Raw genomic sequence first — 18,814 nt, forward strand, 5'->3', positions numbered from 1 at the left:
TCATCTATATCAATGATCTGGATGATAATGTGGTAAATTGGATCAGCAAATTTGCAGATGACACTAAGATTGGGGTTGTATTCAACAGCAAGGAAGATTATCAAAGCTTGCAGCAGGATCTAGACCAGCTGGAAAAATAGACTGAAAAATGGAAGTTAGAATTCAATGCAAACAAGTGTGAGATAACATTCAAACTTGGGTCACAAACCATTTTCTGCTTTATACTCTTTCTATAAGTGTTTCACATTGAATCCTACAAGATTGGAAGTTGGGAACATGCTGGCCATTAGCGTTGGATAGCTGGCCTATGAGTAGCTGGTCGAAACCCTTAAGTATTACACTGAACCAATAACAAACTGGTTATTTTTAATTGTGTGGTTCTTTATTTTTAGAGTTTTCTCTTCATTGCCAAAACTGAAAACTTTAGATGGTATTCCTAAATTGCCAGCTGATGATGGTCCTACAGAAACTCCTGTGAACTCCAAAATGTGCATAATTTTGTGACTTCAAAAATATCAATCATTTAATTTTCTAATTGTAAGGCATTGTGACATTTTTAATACTAACACTGAGAAATAAGAGTTTTGAGTATTTTTGTATCACTTTATTATGTATTTTAACAAGCTACTTTTAACTTACATAAATATGCTATATCTACAAAATTACTAATGCATTATACAAGTGTTATTTGTGCATAACTTGTCTACAAAATAAATAATATTTATGTATAATGAAATTAAATTTGCAATACTTTATTCAAAAGTGCTTTGAAGGAAATACTTGACACAAGATTGTTAAGCAATATTGGTTGAGCAAAATCTTCTCAATCATCTTAGTTCATTCTCGTCTCCAATAAAGTCCTAAGGTCTCTTCATTTTTTAGTGCTCAACACCATCAAGATTGGGGCATAATGTATAAATACTATTTGATTACATGCTTCCAAACTACAGTAATTTTAAAGACTACTTTGTTACATACCTTTCAATGCAAGAAACCTAACATGTGACTCCTATTTTACTGGCATTCAGATTACAGAAATATGGCTTCAACAGAATTCACAAATCACTACGCAAAAATCTGAGATAAGGAATAAAATTCACTCTCACAGAATTTATGTGAAAAATGTAAATAAATAAACCATTTTATTTTCAACTTTCTTTCTTAATGCTTGTATAGATAATCCAGCTTCACATACAGAAAATTGGAAGGGGCCCCTTATAATGAGGGGATCTCATGTACTATGATACTGCTTGAGTCTATGCAGCCAGTCACTATCATGGATTAAAAGCAGAAGAGGTGGTAAATCTACATAGTCATATGTCGAGCATGAGAGTATTCATTTTGATATTTAAAATATGAATCAGTAAAACAAAAGTCATGCCGACAAATGTGAGAGCATTAGAAGTAAAAGTGGGAGTAGGCTATACACACCTTGGAGCTTCTTCTCTTATAACAGGCTCATAGCTGATCTCAGTGTTGGCCTCAGCTTTATTTTCCTGTACACTCATTGTGCCACTAATCCAAAAAAATTATCCTACTGAGTCTAAAGATTCAGCAATTGGAGTAGAGAGTTCCAAAGATTTACAACCCACAGAGATGAGAAATTCCTTCTCATCTTAGTCTGGTCATTGATCCTTCATCTTGAGAAAATGCCGAATACTCCGGGCACATCCACTGGTGGAAACATCTTCAAGGCCTCTGCCTGGTCAAATATCTTGTTTCAACTACATCAGTGCTTAGAGTCAAACACCATGAACCCATCTTGCTCCATTTTTCCTGATAAAACAACTCCATCATCACGAGAATCAATCAAGAATAACTGATCAGACATTTTCACGAAAGCACAGAACCTTGTGAATAAGTTTATAGGATAGGATTGAAACTTCAATTTAAGCACTGTAAATATTAACAAATCATATACTGTACATATATATTCTCAGAAACATTTACCGATCATTAGTTTGTGATCTCCTCTACATGAAATAGTGAAATACAACAAATTATCACAATAGCACAATGAGTATAGAAATTGCACAGATGATGTGTTATAATTAATCAACACAAATGTGTTTTTCTGAATTTTTTTGATCCTTCCTACCACATAAAAAGAATGATCCTTTATCACATAAAAAGAATGATCCTACAGCTTACTGATGACAAGACTCTGAAATTGCTCAAAAACAAATATAGCATAAGGTTAAAAGAATTTACAACTTGTTCTATTTATGCTGTTCATTTTTTAATCAATTATGTTTGGAAATTTAGTTAAATAAACAACTATACCAAACATTAAACTGCAAAATTACTGGTACATTTTCCTTGTTGGGTGTAAGCAATGAAATAAAGGATTTGTAATCGTTTCTCAAAAAGAAATTGATTAATTGTGTGTAAGGGTTACCATTAGGGTTAGCGTATTGCATGGATAACTGGTGGCATTATTAGTAACTAGTAAACTGGTCAAAGGTAGTGACAATTATAGAATCTAAAGGAATCCCTTTTGGCCCATTGTAGTGAAATTTATCATCTATTTCTCTAACCTCAATCCTGCTACTTTCCTGCACAGGTTCCTAATGACACAAGCAAAATAAGTTGATCGCAAAGAACAGTAAATTGCTACTTTAAGTCTTGACATCTGATCACATAGAAACATTGAAACTAAAAGTTCAAAGATAAAGAGTTGGAAGAAGATTGATAATCCCAATAATCCAAGCTTTATACATTAAACTTTAAGCAAAAATAAACTACTACAGGTACTCAGCAGATCAAGCTGCATCAGCGGAGGCAAAGTAACGGCTGATGTTTTGGGTTGAGGCCCTTCACCATGAGTGACACAGGGTCTTGATTTGGAATATTGACCATACCTTTTCTCCACAAATGCCCTGTGGTCTGCTGAGTTCCTCCAGTTTATATTTTGCTCCAGATTCAAGCATCTGCAGTCTTGTGTCACTGCTAAATTTAAAAATGGTCCAATGGAGATATAAGTAATGATGCAATATTTTCAGAAAAATAACCAGTATTGATTTTTTAAACTCTATATTCATTAAAAATAATTAACATAGATTTAGCAATTGTAAAGAAGGAACATAGTTCAAGAGATGCAACTACTTCAGCATTAAAGCTTCTTACAGTCTAGTAGATTCAGCAGAATCTTTCAGTCTGATGATTCTGCTAAGGTTTTTTCTTACTCTGTCCCATTTCATGTTTTTTGATATTTGGACATTCGCGCTGGACTGTTCTTCTGACTCCGGAAGTATCTCTTCAACCCTGCATTAGAAATGTTCAGATGTAAAACTTACTTGTAAAACTAATTTTGAATTGGAAAAAAAATTGTAGAAATATAATTTTCTATATACCCAATATACCACTTGTTATCATCAAAGCCTAGCAAAGCTCCTGGAACTCCGGAGCGAACCTTTAGAAATCCTGGCACTCGCTGCTCTAGAAGAAGTATGACAGCTGCAAACTAATAATGATAAACAATTAATGCATAAATCAGGAATTGGTCTTGATATATACAAAATCTAAGAAGCTGTATCAATAGCTAAGAAAATGAAGCAATCTACAAAGGATGCGAGATTGAGACACTTAAAATAATATGACTAAGGTAATGCAATGCGGATTTACAAAGGGAAAAAGTGTTTGGCTAATCTACTGGATTCCTTTGAGCTCTAACCAGAAGAGTAGACAAGAAGGAACCACTGCATGGATTCCATACTGCATTTGATTCTCAAAAGGCTTATGAAAAGATGCCACACAAGAGGATGGTGAAAAAGTTTGGAACCCATTGGCTTGAGGGAAATATATTAATGTTTGCAAGTTAGTTAATGAAAAGAAAATAAATGTGTCCTTCTCAGTGTTGGAACGTTGAGACTTAAGAGGGCTGTCACAGAGATAGGTTACTTGATGAGATAGAGATAGAGGAGAATTTTTCCTCGAGCTAAGGAATCTAGAAATAGGAATCACAAGCTCAAAGGCAAACCACTGAGAATTGAAATGTGGACAAAGTTCTTCACTCAATAGTGGATTGGAGAGGTTCAGTCATCGATGGCATTCAAAACAGATATCCATAAGTTTATTGATTTTCAAGGAATCATCTGATATGGGGGTAATACAGGAAAATAGTTGGGCTCAACAAGATCTTGTTGAACAGCCGTTCATGTTCAAAGGGGCCATTTGGCCCTATGATTTATACCTGTTCCTTACTTTTATGCTTTTTTGTACTGTGTGATATTCTCTGCTGACATGCACACAAACACATAGAATTATTGGAAACGAGTAAAAATCGGTTGTTCATTTTTCTATACTAGGCATGGGAAAAATAAAATATTCTGATTAATTTTGTATTTTGCTCTTTCTTTTTTGCATGGGATGTGGATGTTTCTGGCAATATATTGTTTATATCTGCTGGTATTTATTATCCATGCCTAAATGCAGATAAGGATCAACAATAGAACATAGAACAGTGCAGCACAGAAACACACACAAAATGCTGGTGGAACGCAGCTGGCCAGGCAGCATCTATAGGAAGAAGCACAGTCGACCTTTTGGGCCAAGACCATTCGTCAGGAAACCCTTTTGTTCACAATGTTATGTCAAACTAATTAAATTAATAATGAAATGGCCAACTAAAGTAATCCCCTCTGCTCTCCAATGTCCATATCCTTTTATTTTCCTCACATTCTTGAGCCTATCTAGACATCTCTAAAAGTCCCCAATATCTGTCTGTCCCACACCCCAGGCAGCACATTCCAGGCACCCACTACTCTCTATGTAAAAAAAACTTGCCCCTCACATCCCCTTTGAAATTACCCCCCCCCCCCCACCTTTAATACATCTCCTCTGGTACTAGATATTTCAATACTGGGAAAAAGATACTGGCTGTCTACTCTATCTATGTCCCTCATAATTTTATAAATCTCGATCAGATCTCTCCTCAGCCTCTGGCACTCCACGGTAAACAACCTAAGTTTGTCCAACATCTCATTATAGCACATGGCCTCTAATCAAGGAAGCATCCTAGTAAACCTCTTCTGCACCCTCTTCAAAGCCTCAACATCCTGCTTATAATGGGGCAACCAGAAATGTATGCAATACTCCAAATGCAGTCTAACTAGAGTGTAATAAAACTGCAACATAACTTCCCGACTGCTGAAACCAATGCCTTGTCTAACAAAGGAAAACATACCATAGGACGACTTAACTGCTCCATCAACCTTTGCATCACTTTCAGGGAGCTATGAACTTGGACCCTCTGCTCATCTACAATGTTAAGAACTTTGCTGTTAACAATGTACTGTCTCTTTGCATTTGATCTACCAAAGTCAATCTGCCATTTCTTCATCCATCTATATCCCATTGTAATCTTTACCAGCCTTCTATGTTATCCACAACACCGCCAATCTTCATATCATCTACAACCTTATTAACCTACCCATCTACATTTTCATCCAGGTCATTTATATACATCACAAACAGCAGAGGTCTCAGCATGGATCCCTGCAGAACACCACTAATGACAGACCCCCAGCTAGAATAAGAAGATCCTGTCTTCTATGGCAAGCCAGTCCTGAATCCAAATAGCAAATTCACCATGGTGTCTATGCATCTTAATCATCTGGTTGAGCCACCCATGAGGGATTTTAGCCTTCACATCCACAGCTCTACCTTCATCAATTACCCTCGACACCTCATCAAAAAACTCAATCATGTTAGTAAGACAGACTTCACCACCACTGACATGAGACACAATGGCCTGCAGTTTCCAGCATTATCCGTGGTTCCCTTTTTGGATAATGGAATAACATTTGCTACTCACCAGTCCTCTGGGACCCTGCCTGTATCTAGAGAGGACACGAAGATATTGGTCATGGCCTCAGAAATCTCTTCTCTTGCCTCTTTCAATAACTTGGGCCATATCCCATTAGGCCCTGGGGATTTATCTACCTTAATGCTTTTTAAGAGACTCAATACTACCCCCTCCTTTACTTTGAAATGACTTAGCATATTAATACTCTCAGCACTGATCTTCCTATTATCGATAAACACAGTGCTTCTCCTTGATAAACACTGATGTAAAGTACTTATTAAAAACGTCACCCACATCCACCATATCGAAGCAAATATTCCTCCCTTTATCCTTGAATGAACCTACCCGCTCCGTAGTTAACCATTTGGTCTCTATATAATTCCTTGGTATTCTCTTTAGTACCACTTGCCAAAGGTTTTTCATGGACCCTCTTGGCTTTCTTAATTCCCTTCTTGAGTTCTTTTCTGGCTTCTTTATAATCTTCAAGCGTTCTGCTTGATTCAGGGTTCCTAAGCTTTATATACTTTTCCTTTTCTTTCAAAAACTAAATTCATTACCTCTCTCGACATCCATCATCAAGGTCCCTACCATTCAAGCCAAGCTTTCTTCTCAGTGCTGCCATCAGGAAGGAGGTTCGGGACACTCAGGACCTTCTCCACAGGGTTCAGGAACAGGTGCTACCTCTCAACCATCAGGTTGCTGAACCAGAGTAGATAACTTCACTCACCCAAACACAGAACTGATTTCACAACCTATGAACTCACTTTCAATGCTTCTACAAATACTTCTGTCAATATTATTTATTACTTATTTAACTATTATAATTATGTTTTTAATTTTGTATTTGCACAATTTGCTGTCACATTGGTTGTTAGTCTGTCCTCGTTTGTGTTCATTGTGAATGCCTGCAAGAAAATGAATGTCAATGTAATATATGGTGACATATAGGTTTCTTATTGGCACTTCAGTGGACAAGCCCTCCAACATGTTCCCTTTGAGTGCTGCTGTGATATTGTCCCTGATTAGTAGTGCAGCTCTCCCACACCCCTTTTACTTCCCTCTCTATCTTTTTAAAATATCAAAATCCTAGAATATTAAGCACCCAATTCTGGCCCACTCTCAACCAAGTCTCTGAAATGGCTACAACTCTCAGTTTCATGTACCGATCCACGCTCTAATTCATCACCTTTACTCATAATACTCCTAGCATTAAAATACACACAAACTATCCAAACTACAAAGTAAAAAATAAATTTATTATCAAAGTATATACAGTGTCTATAAAAAGTATTCACCCCCTTTGGAAGTTTTCATATTTTTTGTTTTACAACATTGAATCACAATGAATTCAATTTGACTTTTAATTGATACAGATCAACAGAAAAAGACTCTTGTCAAAGTGAAATCAGATCTCTACAAAATGATCTAAATTAAGTACATATATAAACCACAAAATAATTGTTGCATAAGTATTCACCCCCTTAAATATGACACACCAAATCATCACTGGTACAGACAATTGGTTGTAGAAGACAGACAGTTAGTTAAATGGAGCTCAGTTTTTGGAGACCTGTGTGCAGTCATGGTGTTTCAATTGATTGTAGTAAAAACACACCAGTATCTGGAAAGTCCAACTGCTGGTGAGTCAGTATCCCGCCAAAAACTACACCATGAAGACAAAAGAACCCTCCAAGCAACTCTGCAAAAAGGTTATTGAAAAGCATAAGCCAGGAGGTGGATATAAGAAAGTTTCTAAGTCACTGAATATCGCTTGGAGTACAGTTAAGTCAATAATCAAGAATATGGCACAGCTGTAAATCTGCCTAGAGCAGGCCGTCCTCAAAAACTGAGTGACCATCCAAGAAGGAGATGAGTGAGGGAGGCCACCAAGAAACCTATGACAACTCTGGAGGAGTTATAAGCTTCAGTAGCTGAGATGGGAGGGACTGCACATACAATTGTTGCTCAGGTGTTTCGCCAGTCATAGCTTTATGGGAAAGTGGCAAAGTGAAAGCCACTGTTGAAAAAAACTTACATGAAATCTCAGCTAGAGTTTGCCAGAATGCATGTGGGAGAATCGGAAGTCAGCTAGAAGAAGGTTCTACAGTCTGATGAAATCAAAATTGAGCTTCCTGCCATCAGACTAAACGTTATACTTGATGCAAGCCAAAAACCGCACATCATCAAAAACACACCATCCTTATTGTGAAGCATGGTGGTGGCTGCATCATGCTGCAGGAATGCTTCATTGCAGTAGGTAGAGGGTAAAATGAATGCAGCAAAATACAGGGAAATCCTGGAGGAAAACCTGATGCCGTCTGTAAGAGAACTGTGACTTGGGAGAAGATTTGTTTTCTAGCAAGACAATTACCCCAAGCATAAAGCCAAAGCTACACAGAAATGGCTTAAAAACAACAGTTAATGTCCTGGAGTGGCCAAGTCAAAGTACAGACCACAATCCAAATGAGAATTAGTAGCTAGACCTGAAAAGGGCTGTTCCCTCACAATCCCCATGCAATCTGTCAGAGCTTGAGCAATTTTGTAAAGAAGAATGGGGAAAAATTGCAGTTCCCAGATGTGCAAAGCTGATAGAGACCTATCCATACAGACTCAAGGCTGTAACTGCTACCAAAAGTGCATCTACCAAATACTGATTTGAAGGGGGTGAGTAATTGTCCAATTAATTACTTTGTGTTTAATAATTACAATAAATTTAGACCAATTTTTAGAAATCTGTATTCACTTTGACATGAAAGAGTCTTCTCTGTTGATCAGTGTCAAAAAAGTCAAATTAAATCCACTGTGGTTCAATATCATAAAACAGAAAACATGAAGACTTCCACCATATCACCATATACAATCTTGAGTTTAGTTTACCTGTGGGCATATGCAGTAGTTACAAGAAATACAATGGAATCACCTAATAGGACAGACAAACAGCCAGTGGTCAAAAGACAACAAACTGTACAAATATAAAAGAAAAACAAAATGATAATAATATATAAATAATAAATATTGAGAATATGAGATGAAGAGTCCTTTAAAGTAAGTCCATAGGTCGTGTGTACAGTTTAGTGATGGGGTGAGTGAGATACAGTAAGTTAGCCCCTTTGGTTCAAGAGCATAATGGCTCTTCCCATCCATCCCACTGTATCAATTACTTTGCATATGCCTGTATTTACTGGCCCTGACATCTATCTTTCTTTCATCTTTCCACTTTCCAACCTGGTGTTCTGTTTCCATCCCCTTGCCAAACCAGTTTAAACCTTCCCAAGTAGTACTAGTGAATTTCCCAGCTAGAATATTGGTTTCCCTCCAGTTCTGCTGCAACCTGACCCTCTTACATAGCTCACCCCTCCCCCAGATGAGTTTCCAATGATCCAAGAATCTGAAAGGCTGCCCACTCCCCCAGTTCCTCGCCACTCATTGCAGAAGAGCAGAAGATGTAGGAGCAGAGTCAGGGCAGCAGCCCATTGAGTCTACTCTGTGATCCATCATGACTGATTCATCATCAGTCTCAACCACATTCTACTGCCTTCTCCCCATCACCTTTGACATCCAGACTAGTTAAGAGCCTATCAATCTCCACTTTAAGTATACTCAATAACTTGACCTGCATAGCCGCCTAAGGCAACGAATTCCACAGATTCACCAACCTCTGGCTAAAGAAACTACTTCTCAGTGCTGTTCTAAATGGACGTGCCAATATTCAGGTCCTGGACTCACTCACTAGAGGAAACATACTCTCCACATCATCCCTATCTCGGCCTTTTAAAATTTGATAGGTTTCAATGAGACCTCCTGTTACTCTTCTAAACTTCAACAAGTACAGGGCCAGAGCCATTGAACACTCCTCATGCTAACCCTCTCAGTCCAAGAATCGTTCTTATGAATTTCTTCTGGAACTTCTCCAGTGCTAGCACATCTTTTATTAGATGGGGGTCCAAAACTGCTCACAATATTCCAAGTGTAGTCTGACCAATGCCTTATAAAGCCTCAGCATTAAATCTTTACTCCAATATTCTAGTCTTCTCAAAATGAATGCCAACATTGCATTTGCCTCACTGACACAAACTGCAGGTTAACCTTTAGAGAATCTTGCACGAGGAACTCTAAGTCCCTTTGCACCTCTAATATTTGAATTTTCTCCCTGTTTAGAAAATCATCTATACCTTTATTCCTTGACCATACACTTCCTGACACTATATTTCATCCACAACTTCTTTATCATACTCCCAATCTGTCTACAAAACTCTTCTGCAGACTCCCTGCTTCCTCAACACTACCTGCCCCTCCACCTATCTTTATATTGTCTGCAAACTTGGCCACAAAAGCCATCCAAGTTCTGTCATGAAAAAAAGTGGTCCAAATACAGACCCTGTAGAACATCACTGGTTACTGGCAGCTAACCGGAATAGACCCACTTTATTCCCACTCTTTGCCTCCAGTCAGTCAGTCAATGTTCTATCCATGCTAGTATCCTTCCTGAAATACCATGGGTTCTTAACTTGTTAAGCAACCTCATGTGTGGCACCTTGTCAAAGGCCTTCTGAAAATCCAAGTACACAACATCCCACTGACTCTCCTTTGTCTATTGTCTATTCTGCCTGTTATTCCCTCAAAGAATTCTAACAGATTTGTCAGGCAAGGTTTCCCCTTAAGGAAACCATACAAACATTGGCCTATTTTATCATGTGCCTCCAAGTACCTTGAAACCTCACCCTTAATAATGGACTCCAAAATCTTCCGAACCACCGATTTCAGATATCTAGCCCATAATTTCCTATCTTCTGTCTCCTTCCCTTCTTAAAGAGTGAGATGAACCTCTGGAACCATTTCAGAATCTAGTGAATTATCAATACTCCACAATTACAACTACCTCCACAATCTCTTCAGCTACTTATTTTCAAAACCCTGGACCTGGTGTGTAGTTCACCTGGTCCAGTTGACTTATGTAGCTACCTTTCAGCTTCCCAAGTCCCCTCACTTATGTAACAACAATTACACTCACTTCTGCCCCCTGACAGTCTTGAATTTCTGATACATTGCTAATGTCTTTCACAGTGAAGACTGATCCAAAATACTTATTACGTTTGTATTTCATCCACCATTTCATTGTTCCCCATTAAAACCTCTCCAGCTTCATTTTCCCCAGGTCCAATATCCACTCTCGCCTCTCTTTTACTCTTTATATATTTGAAAAAAAACTCTTGATATCCTTTTTAATATTATTGGCTAGCTTACCTTCATATTTCATCTTTTCTTTCCCTATGGCTTTTTTAGTTGCCTTCTGTTGGTTTTAAAAGCTTCCCATTCCTCTAACTTCCCTCTCAGTTTTACTGTATTATATGGCCTCTTTCTTCCTTTTATGCTGCCTTTGACTTCCCTTGTCAGCCATGGTTGCTGCACCTTCCCTTTAGATACATCTTCATCTTCAGGATGTATCTATCCTGCACCTTCCAATTGCCCCTAGAAGCTCCAGCCATTGCTGTTCTGTCATCATCCCTGATGGTGTCCTCTTCCAATCAAATTTAGCCAGCTCCTCCCTCATGCCTCTGTAATTCCCTTTAATACTGTAATACTGATACATCTGACTTTAACTTCTCCCTCTCAAACTGGAGGGTAAATTCTGTCATATTATGATTACTGCCTCCAAAGGGCTCCTTTAGCTTAGGCTTACTAATCAAATCTAGTTCATTACATAACACCCAATCCAGAATTGCCTTTCCCCTAGTGAACTTAATCACAAGCTACTCTATAAAGCCATCATGTAGGCATTCTACAATTTCACTTTCTTGGGATCCATCATCAACCTGATTTTCCCGATCTACCTGCATACAGTATTCTGCAATGACTATCGTAACATTGCCCTTAATACATACGTTTACTATCCCATTGTAATTTATATCACAAATCCTTGCTAATGCAAGGAGGCCTGTATATAATTCCCAACAGCGAATTTTTCCCCTTACAGTTTCGTAACTCTGTCTGCAAGGATTCTATACCTTCTGATCTGGTGTTGCCTCTTTCTAAATTATTTGATTTCATTTTTACCAATAGAGCCAACACACCCCCTCTGCCTACCTGCCTGTCTTTTCAATATAAAGTGTTCCTTGAAAGTTAAGTTCCCAGCTATGATCTTCTTTTAGCCACAACTCAGTGATGCCTAGAACATCATACCTGCCAATCACTAACTGCGCTCCAAAATCATCTACCTTATTCTGTATACTGTGTGCATTCAAATACAACACCTTCAGTCATGTATTCATCACCCTTTTTGACTTTGTCGCATTGTTACATTTCTCTCATCCCACTGACTGCAATTCTTCCCTATCATCTGCCAGTCCTTCCCCAGAGTCTCACTAAAACACTGAATCAACTTGTGTATCAACTGTACCATCCTCACCCTACCACTGCGGTTCCCAACCCCCTACCAAATTTGTTTAAATCCTCCTCAACATCTCAAGCAAATCTGCCTGCAAGGATATTGGTCCCCCTTAGGTTCAAGTGTAATCTGTCCTTTTTATATAGGTCATATCTTCCCCAGAAGAGCTCCCAATGATCCAGAAATCTGAAGCCCATCTTCAGCCTCTTCCCTAACTCCCTACACTCACTGTGCAGGACCTCTCCTCTCTTTCTACCCATGTCATTGGTGCCAATGTGCATCATGACCTCTGGTTGCTAATCCTTCCTCTTGAGAATCTTCTGCAGCCACCCTGAGACATTCTGGACCCTATCACCTGGGAGGCAAAACATCATCTTGGCATCTCTTCCATGGCTACAGAATCTCCTGTCTGGCCCCCTAACTGTCGAGTCTCCTATCCCTATCACTCTGTCTGACTTACCCTTCCCAGCCGAGCCTGAGAGCTGGCCACAGTGCCACTGGCCTGGCTGCTGCTGCTGTGCCCTGATAGGTCACCCCTCAGCAGCATCCAACGCTGTATACTTGTTGCTGAAGGAAATGGCCATGGGGAACCCTGCACTGACTTTTTTCTCCCTTTCCTTCTCCTGATGGTCGCTCATCTACTGTTTGAATCCCGCACTCTGAGTGGGGCCACCTTGGTAAAAGTCTCATCTGCGAGGTTTTCAGTCTCCTGGGTGATCCTGAGTACATCCAGCTCAGCTCAGTTCCTTGATCTTCTCAGTTAGGAGCTGCAGTTGGATGCACTTCCCACAGATGTGTCATCAGGGAGACTGTCAGGTACCTTGAAATCCCACATCTCACAGCAGGAGCCTCACTACCTCCATGTACAGAGCTGGATCCTCACTTCCAAACCCAGTCAGTTTGAATTGGCAACAACATCTTCACAATCTCCATCAGCACAGGTGCACCGCAAGACTGTGCTTAACCTCTGCTCTAATCACTTTATACTTATGACTTATAAATACAGCTCCAATGCCATATCTAAAGTTTACTGATGAAACCACTGCTGTTGCCCGATCAAAGGTGGTGATGAATCAGCATATAGGAGGGAGGCTGAAAGTCTGGCTGAGTGGTGCCACAATAACCATCTCTCATTCAATATCAGCTGATTTTTGACTATAGCAGGAGGAACATGAGTCAGTCCTCACCAGGGGATCAAAGGTGGGGAGGATCAGCAACTTTAAATTCCTTAGCGTTATCATTTCAGAGGACCTGACTTGGGTTCAGCATGTAACTGTCACTGCAAAGAAGGCACAGCAGCACCTCTGCTTTCTTAGATACAACCAGTATCTTAGAAGTTTGCAAAGATTCAGCTTGTCACCTAAAAGTTTCTATAGATGCGCAGTGGAGAATATACTGACTGGTTGTATCATGGCCTTGTATGGAAACACCAATACCCTTGAAGGGAAAATCCTACATTAAGTTGTGATACAGTCCAGTGTATTACAGGTAAAGCCTACCATTGAGTACACCTGCAAGGAGCTCTGTTGCACGAAAGCTGCATCCATGAGCAAAGAACCCCACCACCCAGGATGTGCTCTCTCCTCACTGCTGCCATCAGGAAGGAGGTACAGGAGCCTCAGGTCCCACACCACCAGGTTCAGGAACGGTTATTATCCCCTCAGTCATCAGACTCTTGAACCAGAGTGGGGTAACTTCACTCAGCCACACTAACCCCAACACTGTACTGAATCTATGGGCCTACTCTCAAAGACTTCACCACTCCTGTTCTCACTATTTGCTGCTTATTTATTTATTTATTTATTATTATTATTTTGGAGTTTTTACTCTCTTACTATTTGCACAGTTTGTTATCTTTTTCACATTGGTTGTTTGTCCATCTTTGTTATGTGTGGTTTTTTTTTCCATTGATTTTGTTGTGTTTCTTGGCATTTACTGTGAATGAAAATGAATTTCAGGGTAGTATATGATGACATATATGTATTTTGGTAATAAATTTACTTTTAATTTTCAGCATTCCACCTCTCTAATCATGTTGCTTACACTGAACTAAAGACCAAGGACTTGTTCATACCTGTGCCTTCTCTCAGAAACCTTTGTGGTTTGCACTCATTAGCCTCTTCCTGCTGAGCTCGTTATCCCTTTGGTTCTAACTTCCAAAAGCCAAGCTCTACAATCACAATAAATGATTCCCAACAACTCAGAAGCAGCTTTAGCCTCCGCCTGTTCTTGCCAAGGCCTGTAGAGCCAAAGCCTTCCACTCCAACAACAGCCATTCCTACAATGGCCACTCTGCTTACACCTCACTGCTTTTTATTGGCTCAAATAAAGCTCACTCCCAATGAGTCTTCTTGTTTTCCAATAGCTCCCTCTCTGCAACGATCTTGTCTCTCACTCACTACTTCAAAGTTGTGCATAGGGATTTGTGTATGAGATAAGGGTAGCAGGTTTCTTCCCATGAAAAACATTGTTAACCAAATAGGTTTTTACAATAGATTTATTTCAGTTACTATTATTGAGATAATTGTTTTTTTTTAATTTCAGATTTATTTAAATTACTTGAACATAAATTCCCCTCGTCACTCTTCAAACTGGATCAACAAATTATTTTCTCTGAAACATTCCAGGAAACAGGAGTGTTTAAAATTATGAAAAGTATAGATAGGGTAGACACCTAGGGTGAAATGTTTAATACTAGAGGGCATAGATTTAAGGGGAAAGTTTTTAAGGGAGATTTGCAAGGAAAGTTCGCTTTTTTTTTAAACACATGGAGAGTGGTAGAAGGTTTGGACATACCGCCGGGGGAGGTGGTAGAAGCACGTACACTAGCAACATCTAAGTGGTACTCAGACAGAACCATATACAGACAGGGAATAAAGGGGTATGGACCATGTTTTGGCAGATGCAATTAGTTTAATTTGATATAATGGTCAACACAAATATGTTGGGCCAAAGAGACTGTTCCTGTGCTGCATTTTTCTATGTGTTGTCATTATATTGAAACTTATGTCAATGGTCCCGAACTGTGATTGCTAGCTCAGTAATATTTACATTATCTTGATATCAAATACCGTACTTCCTACCTCATCCAAATGGTAGAAGTTAATCTTAAAGATAGTTTATTTCAAAATTCAGGTGGCATTAGATCTTAGTATGGACGACTTAACTGCTGACTGATGAATTAACTTCTTGGCGATTGTTTTATGTTATTTGTTATATCCCAGAAAATACAGAAACATAGTTTACCTGCACTTTCCATAGTAAATCTGTTTCTGGAACTACTCTCCAGTATGTATCATCCATCATGGCGATCAACAAATTCAACAGCAGGAGATATACAAAGAGCATATACATGACATAGGCAATGTAGATATTGGTTGGTGTTGGTTTATCATAAGAAAGAGGAATGTCCAACAATCCCATCATGAGTTCAAACGTGGTACGTAATGTCATTGAAAAATTTCTAAAGTAAGGATAATTCGTCAAATCCAAAGTATGAAAGAGAATGTAAAAAGCTGTAAGAAAGAATAAAAACATGCATGAATTTGAGAAAATGCCGACATTTCAATGAAAACATAAATAATCTGCACGTTCTGTCATCTTATTTGATTTAAAAGAAAACAATTTAACATGTTAATGTAAAAGAAGGTGTAGAGAGGATGAGCACAAATTATAAGCAAATTTTTATCATGTCCATGTTACACATTGCATTTAAAACAGAGCTGAGTTCAGCAGAACTTGTTAATAATACTTTACAGGTAGATCAGAAAATATAGGCTTCAGTCCCTTAAGTACTACTAATAATAATTAACATTAAATCACATATATTTTATGTGAATAAATTGAGTTTAGACATAAAAATAATACAATAAATCATAAAACAGAATAGATAAAGAATACAAAGCTGTGAAATGCAGTAGATATACTACGAGGCATTAATTTCACCTGTCACTTTGGACTTAATGACTATACACGAGTACACCCATCAATTCCTGTAACCAGAATTATTTCTTAAAGAACAGAAGATTAATACGGAAATAATCTCACATCTGTTGTACTCTAAGGTGTTTTTTTTCCACTCTTTTCAGGGTACCATATTTTTTACAACTATTTCAAGCTTGCTATTTGTTTATTCAGATGAACTACATACCAAAGGTAAATCCCATGATGCAGATAAATACCAGACAGCACCAATGCATAAAATCTCCAAATATCAGCTGTGAGGAAATGAAAACCTATAAATGCAATGCTCGGGTATAAGTATACAACTAATATTCCACATTGAATATACTCAACAACTAAACAGCTACAGTCCTCTATGGTAGATAATTCTAAACTATTCTAGCTCTTAATATGAACGTAATTTCCCTTAGTTGCAAATGACCAATCCCTTGTTCTAAGTTCTAAACCCAGGCCTCATCCTCCCCTCCCTCCACTTCCTTACTCTGACTCCTCATCTTCTATTCCCAGTCCCGATGAAGGGTCTCAGCCTGAAATGTTGACTGTACTCTTTTCCATAGATACTCCCTGGCCTGCTGAGCTCCTCTAGCATTTTGTGTGTGGTTCTTATTTCATATACACAATTAACAATGAAAGAATTTCAATGAGACCACTTCCCATTCTCTTAAACTCTAGGGAATATATATCTACTCTATTTTAATCTCTCCTCATCATAGAATAACCTCCTTTTCCTCATAAGTGCACATTGCATTCCCTTTAAAGAAGGCTCATCCTTAGTCAAGATTAAAACTGTGTTTCTGCATACCTTGTAATAAAGGCTAACAGACTAATTACTTTCCTAATTGTTGTATTTCAAAATGTTAGCTTTCAATTCATTATGAAATTCCATACATTCTGACCACTCCTCCCAAAAGGCTATGGTACCAAAATCATTTTAATTAAACATACCTCATTACATAGACTAGATCTAAAACTACCAGTTCACTACTTGTTTTGGCAGTTTACTAATCTGGAAAATTATCATCTACTGACTGAAATACTTAATTACCTTAAGGTCTTTTTGAAATGAAGTAGTTAATAAGTGAAAGTTCTTCTGTGTTTAGCACTCACTGGTCAAAATGCTGTTCGGGATATCAAAAAGGAGGTCAGACTGGACCAGAATTTAAAGTGTCAATAAAGAATGGTTTGTACCTTTCCCAGATCTATCCCGACCACTTAATTTCCATTTGGGCTGAGCTTCAGGTTGTTACCAAATGGAATTGGAACAATCCCCTCTGCAGGGCACTTGAGACCTGTGTTTGTAGAGTTTAACTCCTTACCCAGTCAAATTAAGTACTGTATATTATTCACAGGATGAGCTAGTTATTATCAGTAAGAATAATAATGCAAAGTCAAGTCAGTAAAGAAAAGAGAAATAAAAGGATTGGAGAATGATAACTTAAAATCTTCTCATCAGCTTTCCAAAGGGGTAGCACATAAGTGCAACTGGTAGAGCCACTGCCTCACAGGATCCTGAAACATGGTCCAATCCCACCCTTGGGTGCTGCTGTCTGGAGTTTGCACATTCTTACTGTTCCAGTTTTCTCCCATAACCCGAAGACGCCCAGGTTGATAGGTTAATTGGCCAATGTAAATGCCCCTTCTGTACAGGTGAGTGGTAGATTGTGGGAGCAGTTGGCCATTAGTTTATCATTGTCAAGCGTACTGTGATACATTGGAAAACTTGGTTTTGCAAGCTGTCCAGATAGATAATAATCTCCACCGCCATCCACTACCTTGGAAACATTTGACCAACCAACATATTAAACTCATATCCCCGGCAGAATCTTAGTTATATCGGAAATTCTATAAAAAGAGAAAATCGTGCACGAGTTGGTACGGTAATTAGGATTTATGATACTTTTTAAAGAAAGGTACTCTAGATAGAAATAGACACAACTGAATAGTTTGCAAAAAGTCTAATCTGTCTACTGGTTATTATGGTACTTAGTGCATACAATTACTGAGTCAGAGAGAAGTACAGTTTTTAGGAACGAGTGAGAGACTGTTGCAATAATAAGCTCTTCATGTTCATACAAGCGTTCGCTCTCACCTAAAGTTGTGTAATTGGCAGATACTTAATGGTGAGAATCACTAATACTACACTGAAGGAATAACAGAATATGGGTTTAATATACATAAATAGCACTGAGATAAAAGATCAGCCATTTACTTATTGAATAGCAGAGCACTTATGAGGGGCTAAATGTCTTCTCATGCTTCTCTTTCTAATATTCTTTTATCTCTGCTATTCTGACAGTACATTCTAACAAATATATTCTCAATCCTGTCAAATATCAAATCAGTTTCTTACCTTTTGAATCAAAATAGAAAATTTCCCAAATGTCTTAAACCCCCTGGCAAAATAGATGGTATTGCACCACCCAATAATCAGGGCAAAGGAGATTGGAACTGCCTCTCCATCATCAGCACAGAGTCTCATGATAACTGCTGTAAAAATCAAAAGTGAGTAACAGATCCTGAAACAAAAAGAAAATAAATAAAGATCTGTTAAATATTAATTGTGTCCAGATAGTTTAATTACTAGTCATGCCACATAAATTGAATAAATATATGGAATCAGACAATACAGCAGAGCACATCAAAAAAATCTTATAACTTCA

The 18,814-nt window shown here is 38.3% G+C and overlaps 1 protein-coding gene across 3 annotated transcripts in view; it reads right to left on the reverse strand.

The window, feature by feature from the left end:
* Positions 1-681: 681 nt before the first annotated feature.
* Positions 682-18,814, reverse strand: part of LOC140725502 (transient receptor potential cation channel subfamily V member 6-like) — a 46,030-nt gene continuing 27,897 nt past the window's right edge. For 2 of the 3 annotated variants that reach the window (XM_073041035.1, XM_073041037.1), the window contains 5 exons: positions 18,505-18,670; positions 16,342-16,426; positions 15,438-15,706; positions 3,354-3,463; positions 682-3,264 (listed from right to left, as the gene is read on the reverse strand). In XM_073041035.1, the coding sequence (XP_072897136.1) occupies positions 3,123-3,264; positions 3,354-3,463; positions 15,438-15,706; positions 16,342-16,426; positions 18,505-18,670 (772 nt within the window). In that variant the 3' untranslated portion in view covers positions 682-3,122. The remainder of the gene's footprint in view (positions 3,265-3,353; positions 3,464-15,437; positions 15,707-16,341; positions 16,427-18,504; positions 18,671-18,814) is intronic. The other variant, XM_073041036.1, reaches the window with a different exon arrangement.

The sequence above is a fragment of the Hemitrygon akajei genome, chromosome 3 (genome assembly GCF_048418815.1).
Source record: "Hemitrygon akajei chromosome 3, sHemAka1.3, whole genome shotgun sequence".
Taxonomy (NCBI): domain Eukaryota; kingdom Metazoa; phylum Chordata; class Chondrichthyes; order Myliobatiformes; family Dasyatidae; genus Hemitrygon; species Hemitrygon akajei.